Consider the following 14,438-nt stretch of genomic DNA (forward strand, 5'->3'; position numbering starts at 1 on the left):
GCTCATCCAAGACTTGATCTCAAGCTAGTGGGGCCACAGCAGCTGAGAGGCAGAAGATGGGGCACATTTCAGCAGAAACTGAAGCCCACCTTGTGACCAGCCCTTCATGTTGGGGCCTGGGACACCTTACTGGACACCAGGGTGGAAGCTGCTCCTTCCCTGGAGCTGCAGTGAAGCTGCCGTCCCCAGCGGCAGGTGGCAGCCCGGCGTCCACGTCGGGGACAGTGCTCCAAAGGTGGTGCAGGCAGGTGGTGTTGGAGGGACACAGCCCAAACTCCAGCAGCCCCACGGAAGCAAGGAAGCGGTCTGAGGCCCCGAGTGGAGGACCTCAAGGGCCACTGCCTGGACAGGAAGGAGGAACTGTAAGGGGGCAGTGGCCTGACCCTTCAGCCCACCCCTCCTGGCCATTTTCTGCCTTGGTTTACCTGTGGTTGGAAGAAACACAAGAAGACCACAGAGATGCCTGCAGCTCCTGCTCCATGGCTCTCCTCTGTTCCTTTAGCTCTGGAGGATAGATACAGCTGAGTCACAGTGCCCAGCTTCTCCAGGGTGTAAGTACAGGGCAGAGAGAAAGAGGCTGGGTGCTCTGGGGCCTGCTTAGGGTCCTCACCTGCCAGGGTGGGCTCCAGAGTTGCCTCACAGGGGTGGCAAGCCTGCAGGGCCTCCTCTTCCAGGCAGAGCTGCAGGGAAAGCAAGGTCAGTACCCAGCCTTAAGGGAAAGATCAGGCAAGACAGGATACAGAGACCAGCATCCCTAGGGCAGGGCCCAGGAATGAGCCTATGCAACTCCCTCAGTCCAATGATCATGAGCACAGACCCTCCAAGGGAACTCCAGCCCTGCTGAAAAGCTGAGTTTAGTGAGATAGTCTGGGCCTGTCTCCAGACTTAGGCAAAGGAAGGAGGCAGAAGACCTGAGGCAAATCCGGCAGCTTAATCTAAAACTCCTAGACTTAAGGGCTCAACCAGAAGCTTGGGTTTCTAGGATTTCACACAAACACACAGATGTGCACACATGAGAAATGGATGAAGGCATCACACCACCTTTATGTGCACATCTGTATAAGGACACACCTGTACATGAGCCTCATATACCCTGGTGAGAAGCCTGTATTTATGCCCAGCAGTGAGGGTCAGGGGTAGGGGGAAGCCCAAGGCTGCAGCTCACCTGCAGGATGGGGATCTCCTTCTCCAAGGTGCGACACTCCTCTTCTAGGAGGCCCCTGGGACACAAAGGAGCATAACAGCCAGAACCAATGTCACAGGGCCAAGTCTCAGCTGAGCCTTCCACATGGTCCCAACCTCCAGCTTCACCAAAAATCCCCTCCAGCCCCTTCTTTCTCAGCCCACATTGCTCTCTGCTGCCCAAGGGCTGCCAGCATTGACTTCTGGCCCCCAATCAGTCTCTTTCTGGGGAGGATGTGTCTTCTCTTTGACCACCTCACAGTTCCCACCCTGGTAGCCACTGTCCTTTCCCTTCTGCACTATTGCCCTAGGCCTACTTAAAACCCTTCTGTGGCTACCCTCCACCCCATCCCATGTCAGGGTAAAATTCCTAGGGCTGGCTCGGCACCCGTAGCACAGTAGTTACAGCACCAGCCACATACACTGAGGCTGGTAGGTTCAAACCCGGCTCTGGCCAGCTAAACAACAATGACAACTACAACAAAAAATAGCCAGGGGTTGTGGTGGGTGCCTGTAGTCCCAGCTATTTGGGAGGCTGAGGCAAGAGAATTGCTTAAGCCCAAGAGTTGGAGGTTGCTGTGAGCTGTGACGCCATGGCACTCTACCAAGGGCAACATAGTGAAACTCTATCTCAGTGTAAAAAAAAAAAAATTCCTAGGAATATGCCCCCTCTGACATCCATACTTGGCTGCCTCCTGGTAGCAACCTTATCAGCTCTGCAGCAACTGGCTCTGTCCCAACACTCAGTCAGACACAAGGCATGTTGTCCACTTTCTCATCTCTCAGTCCACCTTAAGACCCATCCCTGTCCCCTGCCTTGTCTTCATCCCCACCTAAACCCATTCAGGTGCCCCTGGGCCTCACCTCAGATGTCTGGCAACCTGGTCAATGTTGGATACATTCAGCTGATTCTTGATGAGGCTGAAATCCCTGTGACTGCTGCTGGCTGATGAAGTCAATGTCACTCTCCCTACATTGCTCACCCCAGACCTTCAGGAAACAAATATCACTTCTCCTAGACAATTTTCTCTTTTTTGACACAGGCAATATAATATAGTGCAATGAGTAAGAGTTTGGGAGCCTGGGGTTACAAATGAGTTCTGCTAATCTTCACTGTGTGTGACCTCAGGCAAATCACTTATTCTTTGTGAACTTTACTTTCCTCATATGCCAAATGAGGATGTTGCCCATCTCCAGGGAGGTGTGAGGCATAGATTAAGAAGCCATTACAGACTGGGTGAGGTAGCTCATGCCTGTAATCCTAGCTCCTGAGAGGCCAAGGCATGTGGATTGCTTGAGCTTAGGAGTTTGAGACCAGCCTGAGAAGAGTAATACCTCAACTCTACTAAAATATAGAAAAACTAGCTAGCATTGTGGTAGGCACCTATAGTCCCAGATAAATGGAAGTCTGAGACAGGAGGATCTCTTGAGCCCAAGAGTTTGAGGTAGTTGTGAGCTATGATGCCAAGGTACTCTACCCATGGTAACACTGAGACTCTGTCTCAAAAAAAAAAAAAAAAAAAAAAAAAAAGCAGGCCCGCCACAGTGGCTCACACCTGTAATCCCAGGAGGCCAAGGTGGGTGGACTATATGAGCTCACGGGTTTGAGACCAGCCTGAGCAACAGTGAGACCTCCTGTCTCTAAAAATAGCTGGGCATTGTGGTGAGCACCTTTAGTCCCAGCTACTTGGGAGGCTGAGGCAAAAGAACTGCTTGAGGCTCGACGCCTATAGCTCAACCGGCTAAGGCGCCAGCCACGTACACCTAAGGTGGCGGGTTCGAATCCCCAGCCCGGACCCGCCAAACAACAATGACGGCTGCAACCAAAAAATAGCCGGGCGTTGTGGCGGGCGCCTGTGGTCCCAGCTACTTGGGAGGCGGAGGCAGGAGACTCGCTTGAGCCCAGGAGCTGGAGGTTGCTGTGAGCTGTAATGCCACGGCACTCTGCCCAGGGGGACAGCTTGAGGCTCTGTCTCAAAAAAAAAAAAAAACAAAAGAACTGCTTGAGCCCAGAAGTTTGAGGTTGCTGTGAGCTGACACCACAGCACTCTACCAAGGGCAACAAAGTGAGACTCTGTCTCAAGAAACAAACAAACAAAAAAAACCATTGCTGTCCACTTGTGAACCTGTATCTCATTCAGTCCTAAGTTTCTGCCCTCCCCCTACCTCTCTAGCCCAGCCCTCACTACTGTTCTCTAGGCCTGAGGAATAACTGCCCACTGGACATGACCACCTTTCCTCCCTCTTTCTGCAAAGCTCTTCTCCCTTTCATCTGTTAGAAAACTGCTCCTCATACCACAACACCCAGACCAAAGTAGATGCTTTCTCCAGAAAGCCTTGCTTATCCTTGCCTGGGTATCTATAGCCGGCATGTACTGGTCTCAATCATACGTGTCTGTGTCCAGCCCCAGACTGGGAGCTCCTCCATGGAGCCAGGTGGATCCCACCAGTTGGCTGGGGCCTTCTGCCAAGTAGGAACGGATTCCTGCTCTCATACCACCACTTTACCTGGGTTCACTATCTCTTATCTGGAATATCTCCCGGTCTGGCAAATTACACTTGGGCTCTTCCAAGGCAAAGCGCAGGACCCTGGGGCTATACTGGACCCAAGCTTGGGCCTGGTCCCTGCAGAAGATGCACATGAAGAAAGCTGAGGAGCTCCTTTCAGGAAAACACAGGAAAGGCAGGGGCAGGGCCAGCCCATCCGGTGTCTGGGGAAGGGGCCCAGGACTGAGGTGAGGCTCCCACCTGCCCTCACAGATGGCCTTGTAGCGGAGACCCTGGAGCAGCTGCCGGATTTCCTGGCGCACAAGGTCCCTTATGAGGGGTGATGGTGCCAGAAGAGAGGAAGGGTCAGAGATGGGGGTTGAGCTGGGGGCTTGGGAAGATCGAGCTTCTTGGAGCAGTGCCCATAACATCGCCACCTGCAAGGAGAGCTGGGACACCTTGCAACTGGTAAGGGATGTGAGCGGAGTGGGATGGGCGAATAGAGGAGTGTGGGGTAGGGCAGAGTCAAATGAGAGAGTACAAGGGCCGACGGTAAGACCTGACAAGATCTCTGGAATCCCTGGGCAGGGTCAGGGAGAGGGGGGAAATCAGCCGAGTCGTGAGGCAGGCCTGGGGCGTGGCCCACCTTCCCACACCCCACCTCCTCCCACAGCTCCAGGCTCAGGTCCACCGCCGCTTCCCCCAGAATCCTCTTCACTTCGGGCCGCTCCTGGAGCGGAACATGCTCCTTCACCAGCTCCCACAACGACGGGGAGTCCCAGGGCATGGCTTGCCCGCGCCGCAGTCTCCAGCTCACACCTACGGGGCAGCAGGTCACAGCGCCGTATTTGTGTGCCCCGCCCCGTCCTCACAGCCCCACCCCCAAATCCAGGCCCAGGTACGGCCGCCAGCCCTTGCGGCCAGAATTACCCCGTCCAGAATCCCAGTCTCTGGCGCTATCTTTTCTGCCCCGCTTATGTCAGGATCTCCGTGGACACAGTCCCAGGCCACCGCGCCCCGGAGCCGGGAAGTGGAGCCCCACCCCGCCTCTTCCGCGCGGCCGTCACCAGGGAAACCGCGCAGCTACCCACCAGGCCCCGCCCCGCGGCCTTGCTAGGTCCGGCGCGAAGGGCTGACTGCGAGCTCTGAATTGCCGCCGTGGTGAGCAGTGCTTAAGAGTGGGACCATTCCCAGCCCTGATCTCAGGCACCTCGGGATCATCCCTGGGCACCTTCCAGCCCCCGGTAAGTGTTAAGAACCAAGGATTCTGAGCCCAGTCGGTTTATCACTTCGTAGGCTCGACTAGCCGGGAGGGGGAAGCAGTAGCGTGAACTTTTCCTCTTAAGAATTAGAATGGCCGGTACCAAGTGTCCTTCCACCGCAACACATTCAGGGTAACTAGGTTCAGGGACGGATCCCCCATCCCCAAACAGATAAGGGAGCTTTTTCATTCACGTTTTTTACTAAAGCACCCACACAAGTTTCTGTGCAATGTACAAACAAGAGCCGGCCCTGGGGCCACTGCTTCCTCTCTTGAGACAGGGAGGCGGGAACCAGAATGACTGATCCAAGCCCCACCCGCCCGCCATGCAAAGGCCACCGCAAGACCCCAGGCAGCAAGTGACACAGCACTCCCTCTGGGCCCCTCCTGGGGCTGCTCCTCAGCAGGGGGCACACCAAACCTTGGCCCCATCATGTTGAATGAAAAAGGTTTCCCCTCCCCTGGGAGTAAGGGGTTCCTCAGATCTGAGAAGTCCTCCTGGAAGAGACACTGACCTCTAGTCACCACTCCCACCCTTCCAGGCCCTAGGGGACGCAAGGGGGGGGGAAACTGAGGCACAGAGAGGTGGAGCGACCTAGCCCAGGCCACTCCTTGAGGCAGTGCAGGGGCTGGCCTGACCCTGACAGTGACCTGGGCTGGGCTGAGGGGAGTGGAACAGGAAGGAGGGTTGACCCCAGAGAGGGCCACAAGTGAGAGGCCTGCCCAGGCAGGAAGCCCCCCAAAGTGGGTTCTGAAACTTCCAGGTACCGCTGAGGGGAGCCTAGTGAAGACCCTTAGGAAACAGCCCAGTCTCAGTCCGGGGTCCCCCACAGAGCAGTTATCAGCCAGGCTGTAGGTCAGTCCTCTGGCAGGCAATCCTCAGCATTGAGAGCCTTTGTCCATTAGTGTCAGCCCCGAGGGGGCCATAATGGGGGCCGCCCAATGTCCACTGTGATGTTGGTGAAGAGCGGTTGCCGAGATACCTCCAAAACCTGGTATCGCACTGACCCAATGCCATCTCGCTTCATGGTCAGCTTTGTGTTCTGAATCTTGGTAAACCTAAATAGGACAGAAATGGTCTGATCAGAGATAGACACCAAACCCAATGTGGGATCTCTAGGGCAATGGCTTACGACTGGGCAGGAGCCCTTCTGCTCTTGCATTTGCCCTCAAAACAGATCTCAATCCCCTTTGCTCAGTAAACAGAATTGTAACACCCTTACAAATCTCTCAGCTTAGACCTTCCTTCCAAGTCTGACACCCAAACATGAGGCATCCCACAGGCACCTCAAATGCAATGTGTTCTACGTCAGATGTGTCATCTTTACTCCCAAGCCTGTGCCATCTTGTTCCTCATCCTTTAGTCACCCCTTCACCAGCTACTTACAGAGCAGCCCCATGTGCCAGGATGTGCTCTGAGCACAGGGCTACAGTCAAAGCCAGGACAGTCAGGTCCTTCATCAGGCAAGTCTGCTTCTCTAGGGTGGGTAGCTAACAGACGAGGAAGACGTCAGGGTGCCAAGGGAGACAAGAAAGCTGCCTAGAAAAGGATGCATGTGTGATAACATGCTGAGGGCAGAGGGAAGAGCTCACCAGGCAGAGTTTAGAACACATGCTGACCCTAAACTGGAAATAAGATTTTGTGTAGCTGAGTAACTAAACCTTAATGAGCCAAACAGAAAAACAGAGTAAGATTAGCTTGAAGTTAGAGTATACTGTTCATGAGCAGGGCTCTCTAAGTCAGAGAAAGCATTTGCCTATTTTATTCTGTGAGAAGGCATTGAGGGGTTTTAATCCAGTTTGGGAGGCAGGCCATGAACAAGAGAGATAGGAAGAAAGAAACCAGTTAGAGGCCACTGTGGTGGCCCAAAGGAGATCAGAGGTTGGATCAAGGTTAAGACAATAAAGGGGAACCAGGTGTAGTGGCTCATGCCTATAATCCTAGCACTTTGGTAGGCCAAAGTAGGAGGATCATTTGAGGTTACTAGTTTGAGACCATCCTGGGCAATAGTGAGGTCCTGTCTCTACAAAAAATTTAAAAACTACCCAGATGGCTTGGCACCTGTAGCTCAGCGGCTAGGGCACTGGCCACATACACCAGAGCTGGTGAGTTCGAACCCAGCCCGGGCCCACCAAACAAATAACAATTATAACTACAACAAAAAATAGCTGGGCATTGTGGCGGGCACCTGTAGTCCCAGCTACTTGGGAGGCTGAGGCAAGAGAATTGCTTAAGCCCAAGAGTTTGAGGTTGCTGTGATCTGTGATCTCACAGCTCTCTACAGAGGGCGACATAGTGAGACTTGTCTCAAAAAAAACCTTCCCAGACATGGTGACACACATCTGTAGGCTCAGTTATTAAGAGACTGAGGCAGGAAGATCATGTGAACCCAGGAGTTGAGGTTGCAGTGAGCTATGGTGAAGCCACTGCACTCTAGGTGAAGCAACACAGAGCAAGCCCCCTTCTCAAAAGGAAGGAGGTACACAGGTAGGTAGGAAGGAGGGAGGGAAGGAAGGAAAAAAAGGTAGCAAGAAAGGGAGACTGTGGATGGGCTCACTCATGTTAGGACTTGCTGGTGGTTTGGATATTTAGAATGACAAAAAGAATCCAAGAGAACTAGATTTGAGGCAAAAATAAGTAGACAGCACCACCATCTACAGAGTCCCTTAAGCCAGCAATTTCTTGCTATCTTGCCAACCCAAGGCAGACATCACTAATTGATGATAGCACCCAGACAAGCTATTTTTTAAACAGGACCAGGGTTCCTGGCATGTAATTGCAGAGCTCCACTCCCAGCCTCATCTCAACTATTCTGATTCTGCCAGTCCTGAGCTCAGCTCAGCTCAGATCCTTCTGCTGAGCCACTTAGTATTGAGCACTCTCACTCAGTTGCCCTAAAGGCTCTTTTCTCCAGTGGTACCTGTGGCTCAAAGGAGTAAGGCGCTGGCCCCATATGCCGGAGGTGGCGGGTTCAAACCCAGCCCCGGCCAAAAAACGCAAAAAAAAAAAAAGACCCTTTTCTCCCAGTCTGTTGTCCCTTCCCTACCAATCATGGTTTTTTTATCTGAACTCCTTTTTCATCAGCTCTTTGGACTCCCCAGTACCTTAGACTTCTGCCAAACGCCCATCCTGCCTCAGTGTTGCAACCCACCTCCCCCATTCCTACACCCTAGGTTCAGAGCAGAAAAACCCTACTGTCCAACCTGGGGCATAGCACTGCCCCCCAATCTTTACCTCACCATGCCCCCTTGGACTCATCAGTTACTATAAGCCTAGTCCACTTCCTTTTCTGCTGCACTTAGTAACCAGGCTACCCTTCACCTTCCTCAAACTCCAAGACTATATGCCTCCTTAACACAAAGCTGATCCTGCCATTCTACGAGTCTCTCACCCCTCTGGGACAAAAGTTAAATTCCCAACCTGTCAGTACTCAACACCCCTACTACTCAGCACTGACACCACCACCACCCCAACTGTCACTACCAGCCTTCAGAGATCGTAAAACCAAGCAATTTAAGACTCTCAGTATATATTATGCATGTTCACATTCCAGGCTCTTAGAAATCCATACTGGGCTCCTCCATTAGCCTGGTGAATACAGCATTGTGCCCAAGGTAGGCATGAGACAAATATCTGTTGAATGAATGATTCTTTTCAAATTCCAGTTCACCATCACCTCCCCCAAGAAGCCTCCCACATCACTCCCTCTTCTGCCAGGACAGCACTTTGCTCTGATCTCCTTGTGTTATAACTGCCTGTCTCCCTCCTGAAATGAACTTATGAGGGAGAGGAGGATTGGGAATTACTGCTCTGGGTCCCCTGTTGCCTTAAAGCTTGACAGCTATCACAGAGCAGCTTGAAGAAGCCCTTGTCTACATTTCACACACCCTTTAGGCCCTTCTTCCTGCCAGTCCTCGACACCAAATGCAGCCACCTCTGAAGAAACGAAGCTGCCTCTTCCGAACTCAGGGGTGTTGGCACTATCTTTCCATGCCCCATCCCGCATTGCTTAGGCCACCTTCGTCAGGTCCATAGGAGCTGTGCCCAGCACCCGCTGGCTCTCATCCTTTCTGCTCTGGCAGGACCAGTATAAGCAGAGGTCCCACAAGGTACACAAGTGAGGTCTGCAAGGGCCAATAGGAATGCAATCTATTCAAGGCCAATCTGAGCTCTAATTTTCATTTCTAGTCACCTCTAGGCATCAGGCCAGGGGTGGGCAATATCTGGAGCTGAAGCTGAGCTGAGGGTGGGGTATAAGGATCAGGGGTGCCAGGAATCGCCTCTAGGGAGTCAGGGATTTAGGGCCTTGGATCACCTCTGAGGATTAGTGGTACAAGGAGTCACCTCTCAAAGGTTAAGGAAGCTTGGAGGTCACCTTGAGGGGGTCAGGGATCAGGAGCACTTGGGTCAGGGGTACTGGGGGTCACCTTTGAGGGTTGGGCTCATTATGCTTGTCCCGGTCATGCTTGATCATGCGGTAGCGGCCTATCCGGATGTCTGGGCGTGAGATCTTCATCCCAGTCAGGGAGATCCTGAGGATGGGGACAGACGGACTGGAGCAGGCACTGGGAAGGGCAAGGAGCCCCACCCAGCCTGCACCTCACAACTCTCACCCAGCCAGTCTACTCCCCACCCCATCTCTACTCACCGGTTGAAGATGTCATCATCCTCACCGCCCCAGCCCCAGTACTCGTTCGGGAAGCCATTAATTCTCAGAAACTGGGCCTTACTCAGGCCTGACACACCTCCAAAGTAATCAGCATAGGGCAGCCTATGGCATGGGATGGCACGTGTCAGTAGGGTTCCCAGGGATTTCAAGATGAAGGAGAGAGAGGGAGTGGCAGGAATGTGTGCAGGGGCCAGGGAGGATCTGGCCTAGCCAGAGGGTCTGGGCCGGGGCCAGGGGCCAGGAGCAAGCAGGACACCGGACCTGGGGATGTAGGGGCAGGGAGGTCTAGATCTAGCTGAGAAGGCTGCCCTCACCGGAAGGCGAACTTGTCCATAGCAATAGCAAAGTGACGAGGCTGGTCACCACAGCGGTACAGGTTGCGGTCATCCATGGGGATCAGGTCGACATCACTGAAGATGAAGCAGTCATAGGTGGGGTCCTCCTTTAATGCCTCTAGGAAGCCCACATTGAGCAGCTTGGCCCTGTTGAAGGTATCCTCACCATGCTGAAATGGAGGAGGGAAGGGGTCAGCTGTGAGCCTGTGACCAGCAGCACCTGTCACTTTACCACTCTCCAGAGCAGTCCTTGGGGTCTATCCCAACCCCAATACATAGCTCCTCTAGACTCTCAAGATCAAGTCCAGCCTCTATTCTGATAATGGCCTTCAAATGCTTTTCATGATTTGGTCCCAGTGTCCCCTATGACCACTGCCCTGAGCTCCTAAGGCCCAGCCACACTGTATTCCTCACTAGCCCCAGAACACACTGGGCTTGCCTGCCTCCTGGAATGCTCTCCTTTGCTTGTCAAACTCATGTCTGGAAAGGCTCCCCTGACCAAATCTCTCGTCCCAGTATGCTTATTCCTTCCCTCCTTTGGGCTTCCTTTATACCAATGTCCACTTAAATGGTGATGTAAAGCTCTCTTCTCATTCCCCCAAACACACCCTGTAGCCCTTTGTGCCAGTGGGGATTCTGGAGATGAACAGCCCTGGTCCATATCCCTGCTGAGCACAGAGTCATGAAGTGAGATGAACAGTGAAAACTCAAACCCCAGTATCAGTCCTCGGCAACTGAGCACCAAGCCTGAGGCACCTGCCCCCTCTGGCTTGTTTGGATCCACATCCAACTTCCAAGACAGGACTAAGCTAGATTCACTTGTCTCCCCAACAAAATGACAAGGAGATGGCCTAAGGCAATTGTAGAGCAATGAGCCTGGGGTCCCCTGAGAAATGGGGCTGCAGGGATCCTGGCCATGTAGGCTTAAGCACTAATTTTGAGCAGAGCAGGAAGCATTCAATAGGAGTAGCTGACCCCTAACCCTCTGCTCCAACCCACAACCTCCAGGCTAGAGCCAGAAAGGCTCCTGGAACAGGGGTCTAGCCTAGGCCTGGTGGGTGGGACTGCTCCCCTCTGGAGCCCTGGACTGCCCAGCCCCCTGTTTCCTGCCTTCCCTCTCCTGCACTTTATCTTCCACTGGCCTCAAGAGGAACTGTCCCTGTCCTCCTAGCTCATCAGCATTCCCTCTGACTTCCCTCACCAGCCATAAGTCTTAGGTTTCTCCCATACGACTCAGAAGCTTGCTTAAGTCTCTCCCATCTGGAAAAACATTTCCCTCCAGCCACCACCCTACCTTTTGCCTTCCCTTCTCGACACAGATTCTTTTAAAAGAGTTGTCTCCAATTGGTTATCTCCATTTTGTCAAATCCGATTCCTTCTTCAACCCACTGCAATCTGCTTCCGCCCCCACCATGCCCCTGAAATGGCTCTTGCTGGGCCCACCTTGTTGCTAAATCCACTGGACGCTTCTCGTCCACATCCCTCCTCACTCCCCCACAGCAGTCACGCAACTGCCATGTTTCCTTCCTGACTCTGACTGCTGGGCTTCCGGGATTCCGTACTCTCCTGGGCTCCTCCAACCATCCAGCCAACCATCTCAGCTTCTGGAGTGGCCTCTCTTTCCCCAACTATCCCTTAAGTGCTAGCTTTCTCTTCTCATGTCCTTTGCTCCCTGAGCAAGTCAGACATTGTTGGTTTTAGGGACTACCACACAACAGTACTCTCAGACCTCCTCCTACCACAGACCTCTCTCCTTGGTCCAGAATAATTTGTTTACCTGCCTGCCCTTGTCATCCTCACAATTACCATCTTATTCACAGGCACAGTCACCTTCCTGGGCATTAATCATTTCTTCCCAAGTGGTCACCCTGCCTCTGGTCCCCTTTCCACTCACTTTCCACATGCTACAAAAGCAATCCTTCTGAAAAGCAAATATATACATCACTCCCCTCACAGTGGTGCTGTGCCACCTGTGGGCTGGAATCCAACTGCTTAACATGCTCCCCAAGACCTTTCTTGGTTTGGCCATCACCAACTTCTCCAAGTCCCATCTTTGCCACTCAGCCTACATGTTGGACCCTGCATGTTCACCCAAAAGTTCCCAAACACATGCAACCAGCTTTCTGGCTGGGCCCTGTGTCCTCTAGTTCCTAGGACACTGGTCTCATCTGGTCCCTGACACCTGCTCATCCCTAAGGTTGCTTCCCAACCCCAGGCTGGACCAGGCCCCTCTGTGCTCTCATGGGCCTGTTCCAACTCCACACATACACTGGGGTCTATGCAGACCCATGTCTGAGAGGTCTGTATGGGTAAGGAGGGCCTATGTCAGATCCTCTCTGGGATCCAGGCACACTGAAGGGCTCAAGCACTGAGCGGAGTCCCCTGGGTGGGCCACATGGCAACCAGTACACATGCCAACATTCACATGCACATGCGCTGCTGCACACACACCTCTTCCTGTGCCCACTGACAATTTATCTATGGCCACAAATGTTTAAATATCCATGCTACCATGCATAGACAAGAACCCCCAAAAGCCCCCTACCCACATATGAATGAACCAGGCACATGGCCTCCACACCCCTATGGGCGGGCAGGCACTCCCAAAGGTGCATGTGGATTTCCTGGTGGCTAGCATCTAGCCAGGGACCACAGACAGCGTACCTGGTTAATGACATAGACACCGTAGCGCAGCCGCTGCCGCCTCAAGATGGGGTGCAGATAGTGAAGCCAATAGCGTAGGTGGTGCTCTCGGTGTCTAAAGGGGATGATGACTGCCACTGTCTGGGCTGGGGTGCAGTCAGGTGGTGTATAGCGGCCACCCAGGAGTACACCTGGGTTCTCCCTCTGCACCCGCTCCAGTGTCATGGGAGAGGCGAACTCAATCAGTAGTCGGCCCACTGCAGGCAGGATGGTGTCAGGAATCAGGGCCTTGGACAGAATCCAGGGACATCAGCCTCCCTCCCTCAGCCTGGGGGTGGGCAAGGAAACTCCCAAAATAGCCCTCTTACAGCAGACCTGGACCCTTGGCACCCCTATGGGTCCAGACTCCATCTCCCCAAACTGATTAAGACCCTCTCCCCCTCCTCCCCGCTCCAGGCTTACCCAGGCCAGGCGGTGAGTCAGGACAGGACGGCAGCACAGGAGCTGTGGGGCCAGGCTGGGCACTGGGGACCTCAGAGAGCCCGGAGCTGGGGGCAGTAGTGTTAGGCCGGGAGTAGCTGCTGTTGCTGCTGGCAGCTGGGTGGAGGGCACGGGCAGGGCCACGGGCACTGAAGCGGGTAAAGAAGGCCAGGTGCTGGGCATAGACGTCAAAATAGAGGATGACGGCCACGAGAAAGTGCAGCAGGCAGAGAAGGAGCACGGCCTTGCAGACGCGCTCCAGCGTCCCCCCCAGCAATCTGCTCATCCCGCAGGTGGCCACCGGCCCATCCAGTGGGCCCAGGCATCTGGCTGCCAGCCTGAGCAGGGTATGAGGGAAGAAGACCCAGCAGGTCAGGGTATGGTGGCCAAGGCTGCCCACCTACCTCCTGCCCAGCTGCTCACGCTCACGGACCCACACCTACCTGCTTACACCCTTTGACACTCATGGACTCACATTCTACCTGCAAACAGACACCCAGACACAGCTGGGTACTCACACAACTCAGTACTCACATATCCTCAGGCACACCCACTCCTAAGCCACATATACTTACCTTCTTCCACTTTACTGATAGACATTCTCAGGTACAAACTGTTATTGCTCAATTCTATTCCACACACAAACCCATGTATTCCCAACAACGCAGTCATGTGAACTCTGATCATGCTGGTTCAGACTTAAGCATGGAAACATGTTTATCTACAGACCCACATTTGTACCTGTGCCCCAGAGAACAGACATCCCACAGGGCAGCATCCTCAACCTAGGACTCAAGGCTTGGGGAGGAGAGAAGGGAGATCACTTACTGAGTCCCAAGCAGCTATCATGCAGGAGTGCTTTCTATTCATGACTTCACTTAGTCCTTTCAGGAGCCATGGTAAGAAGTGGTTTGTTCATTCAGGTCCCAGGAGTAAGCAGGCTGGGCCAAAATACAGGGTGGGGCAGAGTACATCCCTCAGCAAAGACCTCAAGACCAGTTCCCTTGATACTGGGACAAAGCTCTGCCTAACACAGCTGGTTCTGATTCCCAGAACAGGGGATGTCTGGGCTCTGGAGACAGGGGCACAGCACACGGCATGGCAAGAAGGGGTCTAGACTGGGCAGTGGCTCTAGTGGTGCCAACCGAACAGCAACCACATCTGGCAGTGTTTCAGGGAGCAGGGTAAGTCTCATTCACAGACACACATAACCAATGGATACCCAGGTCTCAGCTATAATCACCCACACCCAGACACAGACAACTACATAGAGTCACACTCACAAACAAAGCCACTGCTCCTGCACAAACAGTCACCCATCCAGCTCCTAGGCAGCACACACCCAGACTCACGTGCAAACATTCCCACCCTCCCCCCCCC

The 14,438-nt window shown here is 53.6% G+C and overlaps 2 protein-coding genes across 3 annotated transcripts; both read right to left on the minus strand.

The window, feature by feature from the left end:
- Positions 1-22: 22 nt before the first annotated feature.
- CCDC24 (coiled-coil domain containing 24) lies at positions 23-4,667 on the minus strand. The gene is made up of 9 exons (XM_023507745.1): positions 4,600-4,667; positions 4,331-4,488; positions 3,931-4,106; positions 3,691-3,807; positions 2,047-2,172; positions 1,166-1,220; positions 611-680; positions 426-504; positions 23-342 (listed from the first exon to the last, which is right to left on the minus strand). Exons 2-9 carry the CDS (start codon positions 4,454-4,456, stop codon positions 105-107), a joined length of 987 nt encoding a protein of 328 aa, XP_023363513.1. The 5' UTR covers positions 4,457-4,488; positions 4,600-4,667; the 3' UTR covers positions 23-104.
- Positions 4,668-5,112: 445 nt separating this feature from the next.
- Positions 5,113-14,435, minus strand: B4GALT2 (beta-1,4-galactosyltransferase 2). 2 transcript variants are annotated; one of them, XM_003801201.3, is made up of 7 exons: positions 14,342-14,435; positions 13,041-13,396; positions 12,600-12,835; positions 9,915-10,105; positions 9,580-9,702; positions 9,359-9,463; positions 5,113-5,989 (listed from the first exon to the last, which is right to left on the minus strand). In XM_003801201.3, exons 2-7 carry the CDS (start codon positions 13,342-13,344, stop codon positions 5,839-5,841), a joined length of 1,110 nt encoding a protein of 369 aa, XP_003801249.1. In that variant the 5' UTR covers positions 13,345-13,396; positions 14,342-14,435; the 3' UTR covers positions 5,113-5,838. The 2 variants fall into 2 exon arrangements, with proteins under 2 accessions (XP_003801249.1, XP_012667777.1); XM_012812323.2 differs by lacking the exon at positions 14,342-14,435 and having other exon boundaries at positions 12,600-12,791.
- Between the last annotated feature and the right edge of the window lie 3 nt (positions 14,436-14,438).

The sequence above is a fragment of the Otolemur garnettii genome, unplaced genomic scaffold (assembly GCF_000181295.1).
Source record: "Otolemur garnettii isolate 467f Iridium unplaced genomic scaffold, OtoGar3 scaffold00202, whole genome shotgun sequence".
NCBI lineage: Eukaryota > Metazoa > Chordata > Mammalia > Primates > Galagidae > Otolemur > Otolemur garnettii.